General features: G+C 33.0%; 1 protein-coding gene across 1 annotated transcript; it reads right to left on the bottom strand.

Moving 5' to 3' along the window:
• Window positions 1-148: 148 nt before the first annotated feature.
• LOC149075922 (dual serine/threonine and tyrosine protein kinase-like) lies at window positions 149-26,548 on the bottom strand. Its single transcript, XM_089243435.1, has 17 exons — window positions 26,045-26,548; window positions 23,308-23,507; window positions 20,653-20,781; window positions 19,299-19,499; window positions 18,704-19,077; window positions 16,344-16,642; window positions 14,870-15,022; window positions 13,240-13,343; window positions 12,881-12,943; window positions 11,369-11,599; window positions 11,122-11,197; window positions 10,589-10,745; window positions 8,664-8,826; window positions 6,513-6,596; window positions 4,487-4,736; window positions 3,902-4,057; window positions 149-912 (listed from the first exon to the last, which is right to left on the bottom strand). The coding sequence occupies exons 1-17, from the start codon at window positions 26,166-26,168 to the stop codon at window positions 842-844; spliced, it is 2,835 nt and encodes a 944-aa protein (XP_089099561.1). The 5' UTR covers window positions 26,169-26,548; the 3' UTR covers window positions 149-841.

The raw sequence follows: 26,548 nt of genomic DNA, 5'->3' as shown, positions 1-26,548 counted from the left end.
AATCATATAACTGAAATTAGAAAAATAATAACAATTTGTTTTTACGAATAAATGTGAAATTTTCTATTAAGAAATTTTATGTCTGCGAAATTGATTTTTTATTTTTCTACTTATAACATAAAACACACCTCAATTAAAATACAGAACATACTGGTATAAAATTTATTACTCAAATCAACAGCACAAGGTATACATCTAGTGAGGCAGAACCCCACACTAAAGTGACCTGATATAAATTCTACCAAATAATAACATGTATACAAACACACTGAAGTGCCTTTCTATTCATACACTTTTTCGGAATCCAAACTGAAAAAATATCTTGACAACATAAGTAAATAAACTTAATGTTTCATGTATATACACATTTACAATATATAGTTTGTACTCTCAATAAGAAAAACACAGAGTACTTGTTAAAAATTAATTTGTACACAAATATAATAAATTTAGTTGCATTTGTAATATAAATTTATAGCAAAAATATAAAATTGTTAGTTAAATTTTTTTTGTTTAAAAAAAACAGTCGGTATAATAAGCTCGAAGAATCTTAATAGAATAATTTCATAGGTGAATTTTTTTTCAATAAATTTCATGTACATCATATTCAAATTATGTTTAAAATCTCTTTCAATCCATGAGAATACGATAACAATCCAAAATGTCAAAATATTTGTTACACACCCCTAAAAATTGTATTAGAAAAAGTTTCAAACGGCACAACAAGAATTAACTTTTTCATAATAAGTATTATGGACGAGAAAAGAAGTAAAATTACAGTATTAGAAGTAATAAATTTTTAGTTAAAATATGTTTGGAGTTTTGAGTAAGACAATCTTCTTTATGCAAATTCCAAATCGATGTAAGGACTGGTTGACAGGATATCAACTTCTCTCTGCTCAATACCAGTGCCTAAGGGTAACAGAGGGATGAAAGCAATGAGTCAAGCACAGCAGACATTCACAAAATAAGCACAAGACACAAATGCAGGAGAAACTCCAATCAATTCGCAATCAACACAAAAATCTTCCTCTAATACATACAGTTGAACTTGATTAATTCAAACTTTTAAAAACTCCCCTTGAGTTTTTTTTTAAATCTAATTTAATGTTGAAATTTCTTGTTTAATTCAAATGTTTTTCAATTTTTTTTTGGACAATTCAAAGTTGGAGGGGAAAAAAATCATGATTTTGTAAGAGCAAATTTAGTTTGGAAAAATTCTAAAAGTCAGACTGCTTTTTTCTCGATCAAGTTGGTAAGCAACTAATTTTTAAAGAATGTGATCCTCACGTATTAACATGACATGGATAACACACAACTAATAAAAGTTTTAAAATTCAGTTTTTCCTCTACTCTTTTTAAAAATAATTTAATGCTTATTTTCACATTGTTTATCTGGAGTGCATAGATACCGTACCACTTAATACAGATTATGTTCTTCCAACCTATAAATCAAGGTATATCATTCAAAATTTGAATTTTTTTGTTGTCATTTAAGAGCATGGAAAGTATCCGAAAATTCAGATTGTAATATGTTAATAAAAATATATTTCTTTGATACCATAAGAATGATAAGCAAAATTTGAGGAAACAGTTTTATAATGGATGATCATATGAACAGTTTCCTTAAATCAGACTTTGAACATGGTCAAGAAATACTGCAGTGATGCTGATTCCAGAACAGTGGAATAATGTAGCAGCTAAGGTCAATAATATTATAATTTACAAATTATTAAAATTTAGGAAACAGTTTTGTAACTGATAAAATTTTAATAATTGATAATTATTATTCTATGTGAATGTTGATGGTTAAGTTGCAATTTGTAGTCATTTTACAGATTCAGGATGGATTATAATTGGATAATTCGAATCATTTCCAGTGATTTTGGACTTAACCAGTTTTGATTGTATTTCTTAAATGAACCAAACTAATTAGTTGAAAAGTCAAGTCACGATAAAACTACTGCAATATTCCGTGATAAATTGCAACTAATATAGCTTTAAATGTTAATTTTCAGCTAAGTTTTAGATCCACCGCCTCTCCCTATCTAATAACTTTTAATTTTTACTCAATTTTTATGGTTTCTCGTTAATTCTCTCTCTTATGGGAATTTATCTATTTCTTTTAAAAAAATTCAATTGAAAATTTAAATTTTCACTCAAGAATGAGGTCGTAAGTCGCATGATATTATAAACCTCTCAAAACTTGAAAAAGATAAAGTTAAAATACAGAAATTTTTCTCAGCCCATAAGCCATGAAGGAAAGACTTTTCTGGGTATTATGCAAAGGTTAAGTGAGAAAGAAAGTTTGCTGTCTTCGTCAAGAATTAAATACCGGTCCACTTGCAACATGGGCAAGTGCACAACTACGATATACGTGACTTTGCTTTCCTTATTTCATGTACTGTGGCATGTGATGAAGTAGACTTTGCAGCTTCCCTTAACTATAGCAAATAGCCTCCAGGTGTGGCAATACTGCAATTTTTTTCTCAGCCTGGGATGCATGAAGAGAGATCTTCTGGATATTATTCCAAAATGAACTCCAAAAGAAGTCAAGGAATGTTGCAAAGTCTACTTTCGCTTGTCACAGGGCATTTTTAACAACCCCCCCCCTCATGGTCCTTTTTCTTAATGCATTTTATTTATCGGAAATTACAATAATGTTTTGTAATTCAAGTTTTTTTCTTCTCACTTGATTCACAAGCGTGCACACACATACGTATGGGATATATTCTATTATTTATGCAAGTGTTTCATAAAAAATATCTTTGTTTCATTTAAAAATTCAAATGTAGAAATTTAGATTATAAAAATTTGTACGGTAGCTATAGAAAGCTAGATTTTAATTACCTTATTTATATTTCTGATTATATTTCCACCATGTTTATATTACATCCCCTAAGACAATATGCTTGAAACAAAGCTTGGAATGTGGATTAACATAAAATTGGGAAGGTAAGCAAAACACTGGACAAACAAAAAAAAGCTAACAGGTATTTGGAGCTCCAAATATTTTGTTTGAAATTAGGATCTAAGAAAATAAATAAAAATATCATTAGCAATAAATATAATTTAAATAAATTAGCAATATGAATTTTCTCATTCAGAACAAAAATTATTTTTTCATGCCCTTGATTTTTTTTTTTTTGAATCAACTACGGAGGAATTATGTGCAGAATTTATGTGATACATAGCTATTTACTGAGATATTGCAAATAGCTCACATAACTTTAAAATAAAAAGAGGTCACAATGTGAAGTTATAGAAAAAGTTTGTACGTATTATATAATGCTAGATTTTTTTTTTTTACATACACGATTTGGGTTGGGATTCCTAATTCATATATCAACAAAAACTCACAAAAAATTATCTCAAAAGCATAAAATCATTTACTCGATTCACAAGAGTTTCTTTCAAATTAACATATCATTTGAATGTAGTTTGTAGTATGTTGCATGAAAGATTCAAGAATTGCTATCACCTATTAAGTTGTAAAAATTCTAAGCAGTGATTCTTGGGGAAAGGAAGTTATGAGATAGTTCAAATGGCATAGAGAACAATCAGCTTTATTTTCAAATTACTTAATGAGATGGTGAAATATGCTCAAGATCAAACTAAATGTAAAATAGGAACAAGGGTATAGTATCATGTATTACTATTTCTATAATTAGAAAATGGTTAACTAAAATAAATTATGTGCTGCAGATTTCGAGAGACTTGGCCATTATATTTAATTTCTCAATGACTTCGGAATGCATTCTCCTGAAAAGGCATTCATGGAAACCTTCGTCATTGAGTGAACACACGTGTCATTCATTTTGGTTTTTATAGTGATTACCCATAGGTCTTGGACCACGTTTGCGACGTGGATTAAAATTAGGTTTCTTAGACTGTGACGCACTTGGTGGTGGATGGCTTTGATAATGGTCTATTATTTCCATCAGACGTGGTTCAACTTCACCCAGCAATGGTCGCTTGCTTTTGTCTCCATGCCAACAATCTTCCATTAAACGCCAGCATTTCTCATCAAACTGTGGTAAGCGCTCTGGTCTGGCTCCTATAAGACAATGTTCATGGCAACAAAAATTAAGTCAAATATGCTGCATATTAATAATTAAAAAGTTTGATAAACATGGAAGAAATCAGATTTATTCTCAAACTTACCAAATTCAGGTGCAAATTATGCATAACTGCCAGTAAATGTGAAATTTACAGAGACAACTGATATATAATTACCATAACATATACAAAGGCCACAACAGGCAATTGCCCCCCTGTACAGCACAAGTTCAAACATGAGTAAACCTACTGTAGAAGTTAGAACTCTGTAAAATACTCTTTACTATTATTTTTCATAATAGCTCAAAAATATAAATTGCTTACATCTCAAACCCACAGTTTTGGACTTTGTAACTTTTGTCTGAACGCTGACAATATAAGAAAGTGTTACCCTCAATGTTTTCATGTTGATGGAAAAAAAAATTACCTTTCTTCACAGATTGCCACAACTGATCCTTATTCTGGCACTGTTCATAAATGTAAGGTAGGCGAACATGATCAGCACAGATATACCAGAACAGAATACCAAAAGCATACACATCAACACTATTGTCATAATGACCAGTGAATAGTTCTGGAGCCATATGAACAGGTGTACCAACAACACTACCAGACATCATGGCTTCTGGTTTGCAAAATCCTAAGTCAGTCAATTTTGCTCTGTTATGTTGATCAAGCTGTTAACACAAGAAAAAAAAGATGTAAATGTAAACTAATGGAAATGCTTCACACAAGTTAGGGTAACAATCTCATTCATAGTTGAGTCAACAAAAATAAAATGTAGAAAATACATGAAATAGCATTTCATTATATACTCTACACCTGTTATAATGACCCCCATTATTTCAGGGAAAAAAGGACGTTATAGCGGGATGTCATTATACCAAATACTTGAAAAATAACTTCTTGAAAGAATTCTACATTTAACAGAATAAAAAATTACATTACAGTGAAAGTACATACCCTTAAATAAAGGATATCTAATGATTTAACTTTCCACCCTGCTTCTAAGGGAAATAATTGTGTTTTATTTTACATTTGATGGAACTCTTCAATAAGAACTCCCCTTTTCTATAGCCACCCTTCTTTTATAGACATTTTTTTTGTCCCACTGGTGTCCGCAAAAGAAGTTTTTGCTGTATTTGCTTCATTGCAATGCGAGCAGCTGCAATGAAAATGTATCAGGTTAGAAATAATAAAATTTCAATAATTAATTGCATTCTCGCCTTGTCTATTTGAATTTAGTCTGAGGGTATCGCATTGCACTTATTTTAGACAGCCATGTTGAATGCAAACAAGAAAGTGTTGATTTTCAGAATAGATTTTTAATTGGGTTAATTGCATTTTTAATTGGGTTCCTGTATTTTAGAAATATATGACATCCATATTTGTTAAGGGCATCTTTTTTTTCAGCCACCTCGTTGACCATTTTGCATGGTTTTTTCATTACAAATACAAGGCCACAAGTCCTTTTGTCTCCTTATCTAAAGAAAAGTGATTAATCATGAATGGCTATTGGATGACATGTCTTTATGTGTCGTGGTCATTTTATATATCTTTCCTAATCAACAAAGGTGAGCCACCCATGGGAGTCAGCAACAGGCGTAGTTACATGGGGCACAGCACTAACGTAATAATAATTTCATACATTCTGAATTTACAATTCTATAATTATTTCTTTCTTATATTCTGAATTGTTATGGATGCTAAAATTCTCTGAATTATTTTTCTTGTTTCCCATTCATGAATTCTGAATTTTCATTAGTTCTCAGACAATGTTTCTTCATTAGGTTCCAATTTAATTGGTATTGGAATTATTACTTTCATTAATTTGAAATTTTCAGTTCAAAATTTTCATCAATTTTTCTTAATTTATATTTTATGTGTGTGTGTATATTTTTCAGCATTCCTGTATATTTTGTAATAGTGCATGAATTTTTAAATACAGATCCCCCCCTTCCACAGAATATGTAAAATTGGGGCTAAAGAGCCTCAAAATTATTAAGACACCTCTGGCCCTGCTTTTATTTTTGCACTGGGTCCTACTCATCAATCCAGAGATTCTAAGAAACCCCCCAACCTTGAAAAATTGAGGGGGGTTAGACATGCAACAGTCAGAAACAGGCATTTATCAGACATCAGGTAGGGGTGTCTTGCTGTTGCAATCAGATCGTACCTAATTCTCCAATATCAAATGCCAAATACACTAACAGACATATTGCATTCATTTCTCCACAAAAAATGGTAAGGTTGTACTGAGTTGAATGGTCAGTGCAGGTTATATTGGATGAAGAATGACACAAGATGGATAGGGAAACATATGGGACTTATCGTGCCAATAGTTATAATGAAATGGTAGCAACAATGCATGGTCATTATAACAAGCATCGACAGAAATAATAAATTAACATTCATGGAGAGATGCATATTCACTATTAAACTGAAATACTTACAAGAACATTTTTCAACTTAATATCTCGATGCACAAGACCTTGACCATGTAGAAAACGAATCCCTTGAACAACATCAAGAGCAACCTATAAATACATTTATAGATCCCAAAAATAATCTACTTAAATACTTCAAATAATAAATTATCAAATACGATTATTCAGAAAAACAAATTTCGACATGGTGAAACTGTTATATAATGATTTTGAAAGGAATCCATCAATCATAATAAAGTTATTATACATGAAATATTACAACACTGGGATGTGCCTTGGGACCACAGAATAACAGTAACTTAGCTCAACAAAAAAATTCTGTATTTTTAAAATGCAATATTGCTGATTGGAAGCTACGGGCAAATATTACAATTTAGAAAAGTTTTAAACTTCAAAGAATCTTTAGAACTTTTGCACTCTTTTTTTTTCGAATTTCTTCCCTTAACTCTCTAAGGAGGACATTGATGAGATATCAGGCATTCTTAACCCTTTCACAAACTGACTACCATTTTCTTTTTTAACCCCCACCTCCCCCCAACGTTTCTCACATTCGTTGTGAGTGTTGGTATTTTGAAGTATAATGGCTGTATAACTATTTTATGATTACCAGATGACAGCACAAGTATGGGACAACTAATTTTTTCAAATATGTTAACCCTTAACTGGCATGGTGGGGTCATTTCGTACCCCACACATTACACATCTCGCCACCCCTTGAGAGAGAAATGCATCTAATCCATCCTGTTATCAGTACCTTTCAAGCAGGTTCTTTACACGCTTGATAAATTTATGACGTTCTTCTGATACTTCCTTCCCTTATATCATTGGTCAGAGTTTCCGTGGGGTAAGCAATGACCCCACCTCACCACTTGCATAAAGCTTTTTTTGTCTGACTACTTAAATGTTCTTAAATGTTTTGGAATGACACCTCGAAACAACAGTAATTTTGATAATGATTTCGAATTAACCATGAAACATTGGATATCTGAGGTTGAGCCTGAGGATAGTTAGTGATGAGTTAGTGAATCATACGCAAGATCCGTGTGATCAACACATGATAGTCAGAAACACAGCTTTTGCAAATGACACCAAGGCCAGTATTACACTATAAAAGTTTGATAAAATCCCTTGTATAAAACTCAAAAAATTCAACCAATAAAGTTCATAGGTTACATTCGAGCAAATGAAACTGATAATCTTATTGGTGGCATTTTACAAGTTTTATAAAATTACTTTTATCAAACTTTTATAGTGTAATCCCGGCCTAAGAATAAAACTAATTTTGGTGCTTGTGAGAATATAGTAAATATTATTAGAGTTTGCACATTTCATTTTCTGAGTATATTTTAAAACTTCATTTTTTGAAAATTATATCCAAAAAATTTAATGTGTAATTTAAAAAAAAATAGCAAAAAAAAAGACTGTTTCAACATCTATATAATCCCTTTTTCTTTCTTTTTTCTTCTTTCAAACTGAGCACAACTCAGGTCTATTACCATCTATGGGCGATTTACTACCTAGTGAGTTGTGCAGGAAGTGTAACTGTGTGTGTACCTAACATTCTGAGTGTCTATGTAGTGTTGTGTTTGATTTTTCAGTGCTGCCATCTATATTTCAGAAGTGAAGTGAGTGATGTGTTATGATTGAATTACATTTGCGCTGTTTGTAGGTCTGTGGTGAGGCTTTTTCAATGGGAGATCGGCTCGCATTTGCATCTTGAAGTTGGGAACCACAGAAAACCAACTTCAGCCAACCACCACTGTGGCGACGGTGAAGTTCGAACCTGGGACCTCGCGATGCGAGTCCGTCACTGACCCCCACAGCAACCATCTATAGTCCCTAGAACAAAAAAAGTAGGCACATCCAAAATGGGCATGTTATTTGGAGATACTCTTTCTTATTAAAATCATGTATCTGTAACCAACGGCTCAGAGAATAAATGGTATCTAATGATTCAACTTTCTACACAGCTGTGTATCAAAAATTTAAAGCGTTTCACTGTATCAAAAACTCAAAATTCATCACGTTATGATCTATAAAAATATTACACCATATGACGAAACTCGAATAAAATCTAATCTTTTTTTCTTCTTTTTTTAAGCCTAGAGACCCTTTCTTACATATATTTAAACATATCTTCATATAAAAAAAATTCACCCGCAATCTCGCCTTCCATGCCAGGCCAAGCTTAAGTGCAGTATGTAAATCTCTCTGTAGTCGCTCCATAATTAATAGCACCGCAGGTTGGCTACCATTAGCGTACAAGTGATCAATGACTGACCCTCGAATCTGTGCTATTCGATCGTGTTCAGGAATACTTCTGCAAAGAGTAATCAGGTAAAAGTTGAACAAAAAATAATAAACCTTTCAAAAACAAAATGAATGCTGTATTAACTTACATAATACATTCCAGTCCTAGGACAATTTTCTTGCATTGGTTATCACTTATTATCAGTAGTACTCGCTATCATCCCAAGATGTGACATTCATTCTTTTTTTCTCCCTTTTTAAACAAGTTTCACCACCTTCATAAAATGATTTCTTCTCCTATTTTATTACCAATAAAATAAAAGTATTAAACTTTTTAAGAACTTGCAATTTTTCAATTTTTAATCTTTCCTCTACACCAAATTCAAAACAGCCTCTTAGCCAATAAAATAATTGCACTTTGAGCGGCCAGTGTAGAAATAGCCATGAAATAATCAACTGATCTTCTTTCTTCGCAGTGAAATATAAATAAACTTAACTAAAAAGAAGGATACGCTGACACAAAGCAGAAAAATTCTCGAAAATAATTGCAGTAGAACCCTCAATGTATGGAGGGTCAAGACCAAATGAGGTCAACAAGTCTCATACATCATCTCACTCACACCAAAGGTAAGAGAAATTTCATCACATTCAAAGTGATGATTTGAATTAGCCCTAGTGTGCAGAAAATGACTGATGCAACAAAAATGATCGAATGATGATTTCAAAATCTTTTGACCTGATTCTCACAATTACTAATCATGAATTGAAGTTTAATTCCCATTTGTTTCTAAATAACTTTTCCTATGATTGCCATTTTTTTTTAAAATATTTTTGAGAATCATGTCTTAACAGAGGATCTCATTCTACAAAATGACGCCAAACCCATAATACCTGGTTAGTCAAAGATCTATTGCATTATAATGGCCAAACTCAATCAATTAAAAAAAAATTATGTACTTTTCACCAGGGCCACAATTAGATCCTAGATTGGCCAGAACAAACTTACATTTTCGTGCCCCCCTTGAAATGTTGAAGAGGTTAAAGGGTGAAATTTGCACTCACAAGTCCAGTGCTGGCGCACCAGACCTGCCTGCTTTCCCTTCCCCACACAGTTGCAGCCCTGCTTTTACACACTAACATGTGTAGCCAGCATACATCCCATAAAACCTCCCATTAATGTTATTAATAGGGTATAAATTACAACCAGTTTGCAGGCCAAGCTGGTGGATAAATAAGGCAGTAGTCAGCTTAAAAAAGTCTATTCACAAAGAGGAATCAAGTCTACAATATTTAAGAAATCTATGCATGATACAACAGGTGAAATTACCTTCTGAATTCAGAAAGCAGGTGGCAGCACTTCTTAACCCTTTATTCTTTTACATTATGAGAAGTAGAAGGAAATGGTAAAATGAAAATATTATATTTAATAATTTTGGAATTAATTTGGTATAGGTCACTTTTATTCTAATTAAAAGCAAAAAAAATATGATTTGTTAGTATACAAATTATCTAACCTGGTACTTCAAAATACCATCAGTAGACAGGTTAAACACATATTCCTCGGCAACAATCGTAACATTAAGTACAGAACACACAACATATTCCAGCAGGTACCAATTCATTAGAAATTCTTCAGAGGAATATTTATGAGGTACATGTGCATTTTAATCAGCTTGAAACTTCAACTTGGGTCTGGTGAATGTCACTTTTCCAAACTCAATCACGTGAAAGTTTTTAAACAAGACAAAATGTGTCGCAAGAGAAATAAAATTTAAATATTTTAACTTATGAATTTACAAAATAGAATTACTTATTAACAAAAATATATATACCTCATGTAGTGGAATTCCATAGCTAAATCGTTCCAATGCTTGTCATCCGGTGGGACTACTGATTTGATTGCACATTTAGCATAACCTCCCCAATTATCACAGGAATAAACAACCCCATACTGTCCTCGTCCCAACTCTGAGCCAATCTGTGGCATGCCTATCAAAATAATAAAAAATTTGTGTAAATCTTACAAAGAATAAGAAAAAGCATTTATTGTTATTAGTAGGACTAGGATTTTTATGCACTAAAAATGCAACAAAATTACATTTAAACGCATAAAAATTCTAGCCTTCCTTACATAAGAATCATTATTTAACTGAGAAAAGCTAACTTGATTTTCACTTTAAATTTTAACTGATTTCACACTCATTAATTGAAAGTTTTCATAATTTTAAACAAATATCTTTCATAACTGGCAATACTTTCAAGAATTAGGTTCACTTTTCTGACACTACAGAAATTCACATATTTTTGATTTTAATTGGGAACATTTCAGATCTAGAACTGAAAGACTATGTGCATCTATACTAACCATGTAGTATTATGTCTTGCAGTGATGTACTTTCTAATGCAAATTTTGCGAGTCTTGGTGCATATAATTTCCTAACCTACAATAAAATGATAATTTGAATAGAAAATTGTCACTTTCAAGTCTGGCAACACAACATTAAAATTAAATCTTTGTTCAAATTTTTACTAGTTGAATGATCATATTTAAACAATAGATACAATTCAACATGCAAAAATAAAATAGTAATTTATCAATGAAAAACTATCACCTTCACTCGCTGCTCTTCAGTTCGATCTAGTCGTCCAGCATGCAAAGCTTCCAGCTGTCGTAATGATGATGCAAACTGATCATGCGAAGCTTTGAGCCGATCCCGAAACTGAGCACATATTGACCTAGCAAGTCGAGATTCACTCAAACTTATTAGCATATCTTGCGCAACTCGCTCTTTCCAGGAAGCATCAATCACTGGAGGAGTTTTCCATGGTAATGTCTGGACTAACTGAAATAACAAACACAAATATGAAGTAATCTTTTTTGAACTCAAGTACACTAAAAGTTAGTTTGAAAGTGCCTCATGCTGAATATGCAAAAAGAAATTTCACAGCATACAAAAAGAATATTAGCTTAATTGCTTAAAGATTGGAAATACAAAATGCTGAATAATGTTAATGAATTTAAATACATTGTAACCTATAACAGAATGTATCCCATTGGATTAATGTTAAGGTCAACCTCTGAACAAGGACTTCCAAATAACAGCCACTTTTGGAAAATGGAAGAATGATGCATATCATAAAAATAGTCCTCAAGATTTGCTAAAGGTGTTTTTCTTCTTTGAAACCTGCGAACACAAAATCAAGTGCAGGTTTTCCCTATATTAGTGGTTTTCGAAAGGTGGCTGCTACTACTATTACATCATACATGCACGTTGCCATATTCCTCTGTATAACTCCTAACGAATTGGTAAATGTTGGAATGTGGGTGTATGTGTTGTGAATCTAACATGAAGTTTGTTTCTATGTAATAGTTGGTATAATGCTTCCATCTATCTTTTGAACTTGAGAGAAGTGTAATAAATATTTGTACTGTTGTAGGTCTGTTGCGCTCTGACAAGAACTTTTTAATGGGGAGATCAGCTCGCATTTGGGCCTTGAGGTTGGGAAACCTCAGAAAATCAACTTCAGCCAGCCACCATTATGACGTGACTGGGGTTTGAACCCAGGTCCTTACAATGTGAGTCCATCACTATGACCACTCGACCACTAAAGTCACAAAATGTGGCTTTTGGTCCACATATTCTGCCCTAGACAACAAAAAATAATTGATTGTATCAGAAGTCTGATCTTAAAAATTGCATGGATACAAGGATTACAGCACAATACTATGCATTTTTCTTCATGAAATTATCATGCTTTTTGCAAAAACCAGCTGCATTTTCTATCTAGAATTTAACAAATTGTTGTTTGAATGAAATTAACAGTATAAAAGGTGTCCATTCAAAAATTAAAGGTTTTTCAGCAAATTTCATGCATCTTTAATGCAAGGTAAATTTCACAAGCGGACATGGTCGTGATACAAGCAGCTTCTTTCAATTTCAGACAAATAGCTTCTCTTAATAATTAAAATATGGATTGTTATGATTTTATGTGCAATCAAAAATTGTAATTCCCCCCCCCCCCCCAGAAATACTAAACCTATTAACAATGCAATCACCCAATAACCACCACATTTTCAATTCCATTAGTGGCTGTTGAGAGGTTTCAATGTACAATTTTCTTACCTGTTTCATTTTTTCAAAAAGCACTCGAAGAAGAGAAGAACTAGTTCTAACTGTTACTTGCACCTGCAAAAGAATAAAAAATGCAAATTATATAAATAACCAATATCCTTTTCCATTAGATTGTTACAGTTGCAAAAATACTTGAATATGAAGAGATGGTATTTTTTCGGCCTGAAATATACCGAGAAATTGAATTTTCTGGATGTTATGTGCCGAAACTTATAATAACTTTTCTTTCCATACATCAGTTTTGACATAACATCCAGAAAATTCAATTTCTCAGTAAAACTTGAATATTTTATATGAATACAATCACCACTGCACCTAGTAAAAGGTAATAGAATTTACATGTTTGGTACCTGGTAGGCAGCATTCAGAATCTGTTTCAGAGCATTGCTAGCTTGAATTGGTTCTGAACCTTCTTTATGATCTTCCAAGCTACATAAGCACCTTTCCAGAGTACCTAAAATGATTAAAATACTAGTAATTTCATGTAAAAACAAAATTTTAATAAACATGACACCACATTAGCCCAAGTACTTTGCATAAAATCTGCTGCATTGTTAATTTACAATTTACAGTGGTACCTAGTGCCTTTTTTTGCCTAACCAAAATAATTCATTCCCGAATCATGTTTATTAGCTGAAATCTTTGTTAGTCAAAACACAATTTTCCATAGGTTTCTATGGGAAAATCCTTTAATTATGTTTGTGATACTGCCAAAATAAATATTTTTTTTAAAAATCACAAAGGGCACTATAAAAAAGGGCAAACTGATCGAAGGCTATAATGAACTACTTCGAAATTGGATAAATGCAAATTTAAAGGAAGCTGAGATCTTCCTTTAATGGAGAGATAGAGATCTTTTTATTTTGCACTATGTACACAACCAGTTTTGATACAACCCAATTGAGTTCGCGGGTATCCCTGTTCATTTGTGATTTAGTCAGTACATTTCTGTGTGTGATACATGCAGATGGAAAAAATAAGCTCCAAGAATGTCGAGACCAAAGATTTTGTCCAGACTGTTCAGTTTGATACTAAAAGTCTTGTACCGAAAGAACACACACTTTGAAAACATATGCTCCCTTTTCTTAAATGCATTTTTCTATAGGCTAAATATTTCATTTTACATATAATGGTTCAAAAACTTTGAGAAAGAGAAGTGGTAATAAGGTACATTTGGAAAAAAAATTCTGAGGTGGACATGAGTTAATCTGACTCAGGTAACGGTAATTCTGATGATTTGCACTGAAATTCAGTGGCTGTTTCCAGAGAAATGTGGGCAAGGTGCTTCTGCGGATTAGTAGTAGTGGCTGCCAAGTTGTTAGCACCTGCATCCATGTCAACAAAATGTTTGTTAGCCGAATTTGTATTTGTCAGCTGAGGCAGAAAAATTACGAAAAAAACCATTGTTAGACAAAAAATTTGTATAAGATAAGGCAGCGGTTCTCAACTGGTGCTCCAGGGGCTCCACAGCTGCTTGAGGAAAATAAAAAAAACAGTAAAATTTAAAAATATAATTATAAATATTTTTAAATAGTAAAAATGTATCAGTAACTTTGATGGATAATTAAAAAATGGGCCTACACGGCTCCGCGAGTCAGAAAAGGTTGAGAACTGCTGAGATAAGGTATTGCTGTACTTCCATTGCATAAATGACAATGTTTTTTAATTACAATTTATTACATCTCCGCATTTTTTTAAGATATGTAAATTATTTAAAAACAATACATTTTGGATTGCAGGGGTATGGCAAAGAAAAAATTTTCACTGCAGGGGTTCTACAACATCAAAATGGTTGGAAAACAATATGGTAAAATATTGCAGTTATTCAAAAGATAGATGGCAGCACTAAAAATTCACCCATAATATGGATATACACTTAGACTAAGGTATACATGCACACTTCCATAGCAACTTGTTTGGTAGTGAATTCCTTATGGTGATAGAAAAAAAAGTTATTCGCAAGATTATTACTAAACTCACCCACAAAACTTTCCCTGAGATAATTTACAGAGCCTATCAATTTGCCAGCAACTGCACTATTCAGTACACCGAGAACAAGATCCTGAATCTCTGTTGTACATATCTGCAGGTCTCTTGCACTAGGAGGTTCTCCATTTTTAGACAGATTAACTCCTAAAATAAGTGATCAAAAATAAAAGATATTCATATTTCAAAATACAAGTTTTCATAATGAAAAAATATTTTTCCTCCCCATAAGTGTGTACAGTAAAAGTCTGTTATATCTGGAATCTCGCAATAATAAATGAATGTCAAAGAGAAGAAATTTATGTTAAAGATGCAAAAAAATACTCAGTAATAGTGAGTCGAAAAGCTTTAACTACCACTGTATCTATAAAATAACAGAATTCTCGAAAAAATTCCAATTTTCCTAACTCTCTAAGAATTAAGATAAGGATGATTACTATCACTTATTGCTCATGCGTATGTAACAATAGTCGGGAACTTTTGGGGAATTTGCCAAACCTGCCTCTATCTCTTATTTTTGAAACATGTTTATATAGTTGCAATTGTATAATTTTTAATAGAATTTGTTATGTTTTCTTACCTCGCATATAATTTTAGGGGCTCGACCGGGATCGAACGTTCATCGTTATAAGTATTTTACATGCTCCTTGCAAACATTACTCCGAGGTACTTTTAACAAAGGATAATCACTAAAATGTTACACCTCCCCCTTCCAATTTTCAAGCCATCCCACTTTAAGCAAAACACATGATTTTATTCACCTTTTGTCTCTTCCAGTGACAAAGAGACCACAGTCATTGCCATGGATTATTTGACTGGAACTTCCAGTTCAAAGTCCTTGCCAAATAGCAGAATCAATTGCGCTAAAAAATACTTTCTGATTAGTGGGAAAATGTTAATGACTACATACAGTAATGGACTTGAGCAGTAAGATAGTTGAGAATTTTAATTGTTCAGTGGGCTGAATTGCTTTCAGAAAAATTTGTAAGAACTAATATGAATATTTGTGAGGTAAGAGTATTGCCAGCAATGGGTGGCAACAGAAATTGTTGTTTATGTTTTGCGCGAAAAGACGTGATATGTGATGTGAATGATGCTTGATGTTCTGTATCATTTTCTTACATTAAATCCCAATTAAAATAAATCTTCGATTGCATGTTTCATCATTTAATTATTACAAAGCCCATCCATTTTACAGAACCATTCTTCGCCCACATAAAAAAAAACACAAAGATTACAAGTCTTATCAAACACATTCACACTAGCAAAAAAATCTGCCTTAGATTTATATATGACTGAAGTCCTTTATAAAGACAATTTCCTCAAAGATTGGGAGCTCTCGTTACATCAAGATCTCACAATATTCATTCAGTAAGATCTTGTTACATCAAGAGAAAGAATTATGTGAATAAGATGCAAATAAAAATATTCAGATACAATTCCGTGCGAGTACACAAATTCTTCATACCTTGAAATTCATAGTTAGCAGCCTTTTCCAACAGTTCTGGAGACATAGTCTTAATTGTATCTACAATGAGCTGGCGAATCTCTTCCTGTTTGAAATTTGCTATTTTCATAAGAGACTCGTATAGATCAGCTTCACGTTGTCGTGCATATTCAATCCTTTTTGGAGTGATCATTAGGTCCCAAGTCATGTCAAAGGCACTCATTATAAACATGCGTAAACACGTATTGTGTACCTCATTTAAAATTCCTGCAACCTGTACAAGTTCAGCCTGCAAGATTTGGCGTATATGCAAGAGAATTCTATAAAAATTAAAAAAAAACACAAACAGAAATATGGTTTAGAAAAAGCTTTTGTGAGCATGGATTTCATTATGCTACAATAAGATAATCAATTATAATAATAATAGATAATTATTCTACCGAATTAAAATCAGAAAAAATTCAATTATTCCTGTTTTCCATTCTATATAAAATATTCACTTTCACCATCACTATGGAGGAAAGATAGCAACTTTTGTGAATGTTCATGTGAACACGCATAGTTCTTAAATTTTTTAGAGTCCTCACAATACACACACACACTTTTGGCATAAAACAATTTGTTAGAAATTTTCCAGAGGAATGTTTACAAGATACATGTATGATTTAGTAGTATTCTCAGTACAGAAACCCTCCTTAATGGTCCCCCTCTTTTACAGTCAAATAATAATTTCCCTTATGGAATAAAAGTATGCATTTCAAACCCCCTGATTAATGGTCAAACCTTTTTTACGTACAAATTTTTTTGTCCCGCTGGTGTCCATAAAATAGGGAGTTTTACTGTTTCTAACAGAGAACTCACAATGGGAAAGAAATGGCCAGAGGAAAAGTAAAGAAATGGATAAAAGAATACGTCACATGAAAATAAACAGCCTGGACAGAACATGCCACTGAAAAAGCTATTTATGATATCATTTCGAGAATTAGATGAAAAAGAAAAGGAAGGAGGGGGGGGGGAGCAAGTTCCACAGAAACTATTTTTCCTCATATTTCCGGTATATATATAAAAGGTTCAAAAGATCAGATAATCTCAGGTGTAAATATAGCAAAGTGGGCAGCACACTGCGATATGCAACTGAATGCGAGCTTATACTTATATGTGATTTCACATCAGTAAGCCTACGAAAGAACTCAAAAGAATGAAGGAAAAAAAATAATGCGGTGTAAGATATGTTTCAACAAACTGAAACAGCTCCTTTTATATCTGGGGGACAACTTGGAAAAGTGCACATTATATGTATTAATTTACAGAGTGTTTCAAAGAGAATCACTCGATTTGAAATGCATATATTACGAAAAATATCGATACAGACACTTAAGACTAATTTTATATTACATGGCTAATCAAAGTTTTTTTAACAACAAAATTAAAGGTGTTTAATACATCCATCTTGGGATGCACGGCATGTCTATACAGTAGTCAAATTTTGTCTCAAACTTTTGCAAGCATGTTTGCATCTACTGCGAGTGGATTTCTGTGGACTACATGTGAAACTGTTGGATTAGCTCCACATTTTCGTCTGAAATGCGGGGACGGCCGGGGGATTTCCCTTCACACAGACAACCTGTGTCTGAGAATTGTTTATACCATTGCCTGATGCTCTTTTTGAGCGGTAGGAAGTTCAAAACCTAGGTATTGTCAACGAAAAGCACGATGAACAGTTGTTAAGGACTCTCACTTGAAAGGTGTCAAATCTTCTGAGTGTCTCATGAAATTTGATTGAAAACTTCATATGTTACAGGTAATAAACATGCAGATGAAAAAATGGGATTTTTTAAAGAAAAAAAACCAAAAAAAAAGCCAATATCTTCATTAATATATGTGAAATAGTCTCATGAAAATTTACACTAACATTGCAAAGAGCAAGTAAAATATTTTGTGAAAGTTACAAATCATTTGCAGCATTTTATGATACAGGGTTGAACAAAAAAAACCTTTTAAATTCTTGTTTATTCCATAAATGCACTCGTGACCAAATCTTCACTGTTAAGTGTGAGTATAAGCATCAAGTTTACATGACCAAAACTTCAAAACAATTTATCAAGTAAAGAGGGATAATGATTTTTATTCCAAGGTTTAATTCCAAGTAGAGACAACAACTTTTTTTTCCATGTTGACTTTCACATAATATATCCAGAGGATCTATTGATTTGAAATCAAGCATTTTTCTAGAAATTGGAAAAAATGTTTTCTAAACTCTGAAATGAATATTGATTTGTGGCTATATAGTGTACCTAACCCCCAATATTTTCATACACAAAATAAATTTTTTTATCAATGTACCTAAAGATTTTTGACATTTTCTTTTTGTATTTACAAACCTGAAAAAGTTATCGAAGTCTTCAAAAAGTTTGCTTTCAACTTCAAGATTGCCACTCTGTCTACGCATCAACTTCTTTTTCAAGTTTGGGGAAAACACACGTAAAAATCCTAAAGCACAAAGCTTCTGTCTGAGCGTCAAAGAACGAGCACTAGCTTCAGCATCCAGAGATTCTCTACGTTTTGGCTGGAAATAAGTTGTAACAGGACCTGGATCATGATATGAATGAGGTTTAAATGAAATTCTGCTCGGTCTCGACATATTTCTAGTATATTGTTCAGCTTCAGCAAGTTCTGACATAGGGGGATTCACACAAATGAAGAAAACTGGAAGCTTTGAGAACTTCTTTTTCAAAACCATGAGGTCAGACACTTCCTGGAAAACAAATATGGGTTAAAAACTTAAAATTAATTTATATGATTTTTTTTAGAAACATATTCATGAAAAATCATTGCATTTTTTTAAACTTTTTTAATAATTTTTTGCGCAGTAATATAGAGAGAATATATATTATAAATAATATGCATATAAAACAGTATATTGATCATATATATATGTAACAAAGAAAAATCACAAAATTCATTTAATTAAAGTACCTCTTCAGATAAAGAGCCATTTGCTATTGCATATATGAGAATAGGGGTACAACTTTCTGTGCAAGTAGTCAATACATGCTCAAAATTCACTGAGTCATTTGAAGAAGAGACCATCACAATCAAATCTTCTCGCAGTAGTGGATGACGTAATTTAATGTCCAAAATTGCTGTTTCGAGTCCTGGATCATCATCACTTTTGTTCTGTAATTATAATTCAGAAATATGGTCGTATAGTTATAAAACAAAGATAATATAATCATTGCTGTATGATACAAAAGGTAAATTTTTAACCTAACAATTTTTGTAGAGCACATGAAATTTAAAACATGAGTTCACAACTACACCCCCATACAGTGAACTCTCACTACAATGATAAATCTCTCTACAACAGTATTTTTTCAAGTCTGGTTTGGCAATGTCTTGCTCTGATGTTAAACTGCTGCCTTTCAATGCACAGTGATGATTTCTCTACAACAATATTTCCCTTGGTCCACATACAATTGTTATATCAAGGTTTCACTGTATTTAATACACTGAAACACTCATACTATGATACCATATTTCTCATTGTAGCTTGTAAGGCTTGCATGGACATTCATAAAGTTGTTGGTATTATTCAAGAGTTTTAAGGCCATCAGAGATTGGGATTTTCATTCAACATTATGATTGCTTTAGTTCTGTGCATCCTCACACACTAAAGTTGAAGATGGAGCACATCTTTGTGTATTGTACTGTTTTGCGATTGGATGGGTTTTGTCTACGTTACTTCATAGATTGTTAGGGAGCATGCACATTGTTCATGTGACTTGATTAGCTCTTGCGAGTACATAATGACAAGCAACGCACCAGGCTAGTCAGTGGTTTATTAAGTCTGGCATACATACGCATGCTATATGTTGTCCTTCAGTGATATGAAGTTTTCATCAATTTGCGCATGGTTGTTCACAAATATTTCATCGTGAGAAAAGTAATGCACATTAGAACATCAAACTTGGACCCTCCGACGGCAGGTTCATCAAAGGGACTTGTGGTGCTGCGGTCACAACCAGTTTGGTGGAGACAGATGCAAAAGTTGGGTGCATTAATTACTTACCTCCCACAGTCGAAGCGAGCAAGTTAGATATGTAGACACACATTTAGACATAGAATTTGTTTCCTCCACTCTTCTGCGATATGAGTCAGTATTATTTAATTGACTGTTTATCATGTCATTGGCCTTTTGGCTCAATAACAGCATGATTTGACTTTTTTCTAAATGCTTGGATTCAAATATAATGTAAATTTCTCATTCATCCAGGAGATTCCCCATAACATTAATGCCATTTTCTATGATTCGATATAGATATATAATTACCTTCAATTTCAAGTCTTCCAGGGGAACTGTATGCCAGGGTTGCTCGTGACAAACCAAATGCTCTAATAGCTCATAACTATTAGGCAGGGCAAGGGAGACCTGAGTCTGGATACCATACATGAAGCGAACCTAAAAAAGACATCTTCATAGAGATTGTTCGCTGATCGAAAATAAAAATTTAAAATCCACAGTTTGAATTTGCATCAATTTTATATCATTTGAATCACTATTTCTCAACCTTTTTAACAGGGTTGGCAGGTTTTTGACAGCTTAAACTGTCACGTTAAAACCTTTGTCAAAAACCTCAAATATTGCTTTCAATTTTAAATACACATTAATTGTGTGCAATGTTTAAAATGACTATGTTAAAGAATAAATACGTAACTTAAGAAATATGTACTTAATATGATTATAAAATAATTTTCTACTCCCTACAGAATTATTTTGGCCAATACATATGTATTTTTTCTGGTAAAATATACAATTTGAATAAAACATAGCATTAAAGCTGAAGGAAAAACTATGGAATGATTTGATATTCTTCAATGCGAAATGATTCTTGACCTTCCAAAATTTCTTCCACTGCTTATATATGTGTATCGATATAAACTGTATGCTCTGTACTCTTTTTATAACAGATGTGTTTAAAAAACTCTTTTACATAATATATGTATGCTAATTTCAGTAATTAAATTACCTAGATAATCACTGATACTTAAAACAATGCCCTTATTTTCCACGTTACATTATATCTAGTAATCAAAATACTAAGTTGCAGGACTGAAATGTCCTTTAGTTTGACAGTGATATGATGCTTAAGAAACTCACGTAACTTATTCTTAGTGCAAAACTAAGAATGACTTGAGTTTGACTATGATATGGGATATTTGCTTAGCATTTATATAATGCAATGGTTGGTTTTCAAATTGAAGCTGTATCTGAACGTGCAAAACAATGCTTTTTTTGGGTAATAAAGTCCTATCAGCTCTGCTTTGATTGAAAATACTCTTTAAAACTCTGGATTTTAAACCAACCTACCTAAGCTATTTTTAGGTGAGAATAAACGAGTTTAACTATTTTATTAATAGACATTGTGTGAGAATTTTTATATGAAATAAATTTTTGGGCAGATCACAAAATTTATAATATCTAAATAGATATTCTATACTCAGTAATCATAACTCAAAATATAAAACACTACATAAAAGTAGGCGTTTTGTTATTTAACATATCAGGTTAAAAAAGTACTTGAAAACTAGTTTTTAACTGTTTTAATAGTGAGATAGTTTCTAAGGTCAAAACCCTAATGCCCTATCACACATATTTTGAATAAACAGCTCTATTTTGCTTACCAAATTGAATCCAGGTAATTACCTAACCTAATGATTATAATCATTATTACATAATATACATAATCAATGATATAAAATTATATATGTTCTAGACTTTGTCACAAAATTCAAAATTGCAAAAAAAATAAATTTTTTTTTGTTTCAATTATTGTAATGAGGTGTATAAAAATAAAAAGTAATATGCAAAAAAGCAAGTTTTGCATCATGTCATATAACTGTGTGTTCAAAATATTATCCAAAAGCATTCATTTAGGTCTTTGACAGTTTGACGACATAAACCAGTTTTTGATGAAAAGCAGGGTTGGCCTTTTTATAAGTCCACGGACAACCTTTCGGACAATATTTTTTCTTGTGGGCCTTTGTCTTAACAGCCCTTTCTAACAGCAAGACCCTTTCTACTTATCAAACTGATTTCAGTGCAAGTTTAAAAGATACAAAAATTTTACAAATAGTGTTGATCTCTGGACCCTTGAACTAGAGTACAGTCAGCCTCTCTGTTATTGGGATTTTTAGAATACAGTTCCTACTGTATTTAACTTAAATACTTTTTTTCCACATCTTAATTTTTGTTTTTATACAGCTCTGTCCCTCCTCTCCCAATCCTGGAATGTATGTGGCTCAACTTTAATTGGTGTCTCTTTTCCCTCCCCCGAGAGACAGGGTTGGATTTCTTCCAGAAGAAACCTATTTTTTTCGAGAAAAGCAAAAAACTGGAAGAAAAAATATACTAATTATTGTTTGATTAGAGTATATATAATCAAGGCTAATTTTTGTTTAGGCAAGAACTTTATTTTTTTTCTCCTTAAGGTACAAGTTTCTAAACTTAACTACAAAACAAAAAATTCAATCCTATCAACACAAATATGCTATCAATTACATTTTTTTTATCACCTATTTTTTAAGGGAGAATAAAATTTAATTTTGTTTTGCTTTTAATTTCAATGTTTCCACGGACATCGGCAAGTCCAGAAAATAAACAGGGAAAATTTTAGTTCATGTCAGCAGTGTGCTTCTTCATGGAAGTAGGTCACCAAGTCCAGGATTGACTGCTATTAGTTTTTGATTTGTCCAGCCTTGCCTCAGTTTTTAGCAGCACAAAAAAATACATTAGTATACTCACAAATTATAAACATCTGGATTAATTTCGGATTGGCGAAAGCGACAACTGGATTCAATTAAATAATTGGTAATCTATTGATGCCAATGAAGTGCCACCCACCACACTAACCAAAAGTGTATCAGCTGCAAAACAATGAGAGCACAAATGATGCATAACATCACACACACGCACAAATGAACTCACCATACGCCATGTTTGCTTCGAACTGTCACATTCTACATCAAGTGGTTCAGTGGGAAGGATTTTCTGTCCGAAGAGTTCATTCACAATATATGCCTTAGCCCAGCAATCGCGTCCTAAAATGGTAATCCCAATAGTGTTGTAAATGACATTATTGATAGCATTCTCTGTGTCTGACTTCAGTCTGATGGTGTCAAGTTGCTCTGGAATATAATAAATTTATTTGTATTACAAACAAATGTTCAAAAATAAAAATTTAAGAATATTGTATTAAAAAAAAAAAAAAAAAGTATCAAGAAACAAAAAAATTTATAGTAATAGGATCTCAATTGAGCTAATCTGGACCAGACATAATCCAGACATAATCTGTGACTTAGATCCGATCCAAATAATAATTGAAACCTAGTCCCCATTACACTATGTAACAACAAAAAACTTTTTGTCCTTGGGTGAAAGTTATTTCTGTGTTCGCTTGGCCTGAATAATCATGAAAACAATGATTATTCTCCTCAAACTTTGTTTTTGGGGTGAGGAGATCAATATTTGTGAAGTAGCCATTTACCATTGGGTGACTGGAATAATGAAAATGAAAGAAAAAAAAACTTTTTGTATTGACAATAAGTTTAAAAACTAAGTAACTTTTAGAGTGTAATTCATGCATCTGGATGTTTAACAAAAGACAAAATTCGAGTTGAAATAAAATTTTAAATTTAAAAACTAAAAGGATTTTTCCTCCCCATCTTTATTCCCATATACATTTCATCTTTACGTTTTAGCTCCCAAAATTAATTTCCATGATATTTTTGATATGCTCTTCCTTGCAAGAAATCTTTGTTGAAAAGTATTGTTTCGGGTAAGCACCCATGCCTTCTTTGAATTTTCCGAGATGAGCGTAGAGAAATATTTTATAATCAAAGTTTTCAAAATGTCAAATGTGATGGACCATGAATTATTAATATGCCATCAATCGACTGCTTTGACAAGGGGAGACCAGTATTGATTGGCAAAAGACAATTCTAGGTTGGGGTGTTGCAGGGAATTCTCCCATAGGGTTAATAAATGGAATAGCTTACCTCCACAAAGTCACAAATTCTAACATGATTGACATGTTTAAAAACAAATAGGCTTACAATAACCATATTGGGGCAAATTGAGAAGCTATCCATACTTAAATAAGGCAACCATTATCTTTTTAATTGTACTTTATTATTTTGGTAATATGTCTTTATATAGGGTTACTATATTTTGGCTGTTTGACATCCATATTTTTCATGGGCATAACTTTTCAGCCACCTTGATGGAGAATTTGCCTGTTGTAGCATTTATATTTGTTCTGACGATCCTACAAACTTACATAATTAATTGCTCCCACTGACACCACCATAGGTGGAGATAGACTTGGAAGTCTGGGAGCACAGTCATTATTGCTGGGGGGCACGATGATGTCAATTGATATATACATTCGATCAGTCGACTCCCCTTTTGACGCTGGGGAGTGGGGGGCATGGACACCACCCTGGATCAGCATCTAGCTTGAACTCAATACAGTTTCACGATATGGGCACGGACCTTTCAAGGTCATCTTAAGAGCATCACGGGCCCCCAGGCCAAGTGATTTTTCTGAGGGCCTACTTGGCATTTTTTCAAAAATTTCAACCAGATCTCATTTTTGTGAGGCCCCTTCTTCTCTTCAGGCCCCCCACGCCCATGCGTTAAGACGTCACTGGCACCTATTTGGGGCCTCTGATTTAAAGATAATATGAGGGAAAACAATGGTAAAACATATACATCTTTTTCCCAATATTTTAAACTACCAAAAGATCCCAAGAGAACATTTAAAGATCGCATCAACAATGTTTTCAAGAAAAACAATTTATCATTATCCTCCTTTAAAGACGAGTTGCTATGAACATTTTGTACAAAATATCAAAGGTAAATTTTGGCACTTCAAGGTCACAAGAGCTAGGAAAAAAACCTTTTGAACAGGTTATATATATGTTACTCCCAAAGCCAGAAGTGTGGCCAATTTGTAATGGGACTGGCCACTTTGCAACTTGGCCATGAGTTTTGGCCGAAGTCTGAATTACAGAAATGATTTGGACTTAGACCGCCCATTACATGAAGTGGCTGGAGCTCCCTAGCCAAAGCTCGATGTCCTGAATTGCCAATGTGTGATGCATGTCCATATATAGCAGCTGAATTGGAATAGCTCCATGTGACGAGAGAAAAAAAAAGTAAAATTTGAAAGAAAAACTATAAAAATAATTATGCAAAGTTTTCTCTGAAAAAATTTTAGAGGGAAAAAAATGATTCTTGCATCCTGACTGCTGTTTGATGGGTTGCCATAGCTAATGTGGACATAATTATCACAAAAAAATATGCCAACTTGATGATGATCCCCAATCATGTGTTTTGTAATAGGACATTGGCCAAGGATCACCGGCCACTTCGCGAACTGACTGGGTCAATATTTAACGAAATCGGCCGATTCGCAAATTGGCCAATTTCTGCCTTTGGCAGTAACATACATAGTCGAACCCCGTTTTAACAAATACCGTTATAACGAAAATCTCGTTTTAACGAACACTTTTCTAATCATCCTAGATAAGTTTACACAAAAACAATGCAAAAACTTGGAATTCCTTTATGACGAAATTTCGTTATAACGAAGTGATTTCTCCGATCTCTTGGAGTTCGTTATAACGGGATTCGACTGTATAGAGAGAGATGTGCATATTACCCTCATTGAAGTAGCCACTCTTTTCAATTTCCTCCAGAGAATTCCTCGTGTCTATCAGTATCCGACTCAACTGCTTACAGTAATTTCGAAATTTGGAGATTTCATAAGGAAGGCTGGTCGCCATGCTGGTAAATGCGAGCTATTATTGCTATTATTATTATTACAGTTTGTTACTGCAACCGCCACACACTCAGAAATTCGGCAGCAGCAGCCACAGGTTGTGTTTTGTAAACATACGGATAATGGACGATACCACACATTTCCGACTGATAATAATAGCTGCACTGTTTTTTTTCCCCCGAACGCATCAGTCGTAATGGAATTTAATTCAATGGAGCTTCTTTATCGGAAACTTTACTTAATTCCGAGCTGAAATTGGTCAAATTTGAAGTGGTAAACATTAAAGGGACTCCTCGGAGGTAGCATCGCAAGCACGCAGTATCCACGACCTCAGGGGAGGAAACAAAAGACTGAACTGAAAACGTGAGAGGGATACGTGAAAGT

This window comes from Pholcus phalangioides, unplaced genomic scaffold (assembly GCF_987345545.1).
Source record: "Pholcus phalangioides strain wild (caught in Gottingen) unplaced genomic scaffold, Ppha-v1.0 ptg000015l_1, whole genome shotgun sequence".
Lineage (NCBI taxonomy): Eukaryota > Metazoa > Arthropoda > Arachnida > Araneae > Pholcidae > Pholcus > Pholcus phalangioides.
Note: the sequence above shows the minus strand (reverse complement) of the source record. Positions and strands in the feature narration are given on the sequence as shown.

Excerpts from the sequence above, each read along its gene's own strand:
- LOC149075922 (XM_089243435.1), bottom strand. The coding sequence starts at position 26,168 with ATGGCGACCAGCCTTCCTTATGAAATCTCCAAATTTCGAAATTACTGT. Across the intron at positions 15,023-16,343 it reads TGCTAACTATGAATTTCAAG|GAGTTAATCTGTCTAAAAAT; the intron begins GTATGAAGAATT and ends CACTTATTTTAG. Across the intron at positions 11,198-11,368 it reads CTGAAGAGCAGCGAGTGAAG|GTTAGGAAATTATATGCACC; the intron begins GTGATAGTTTTT and ends ATTTTATTGTAG.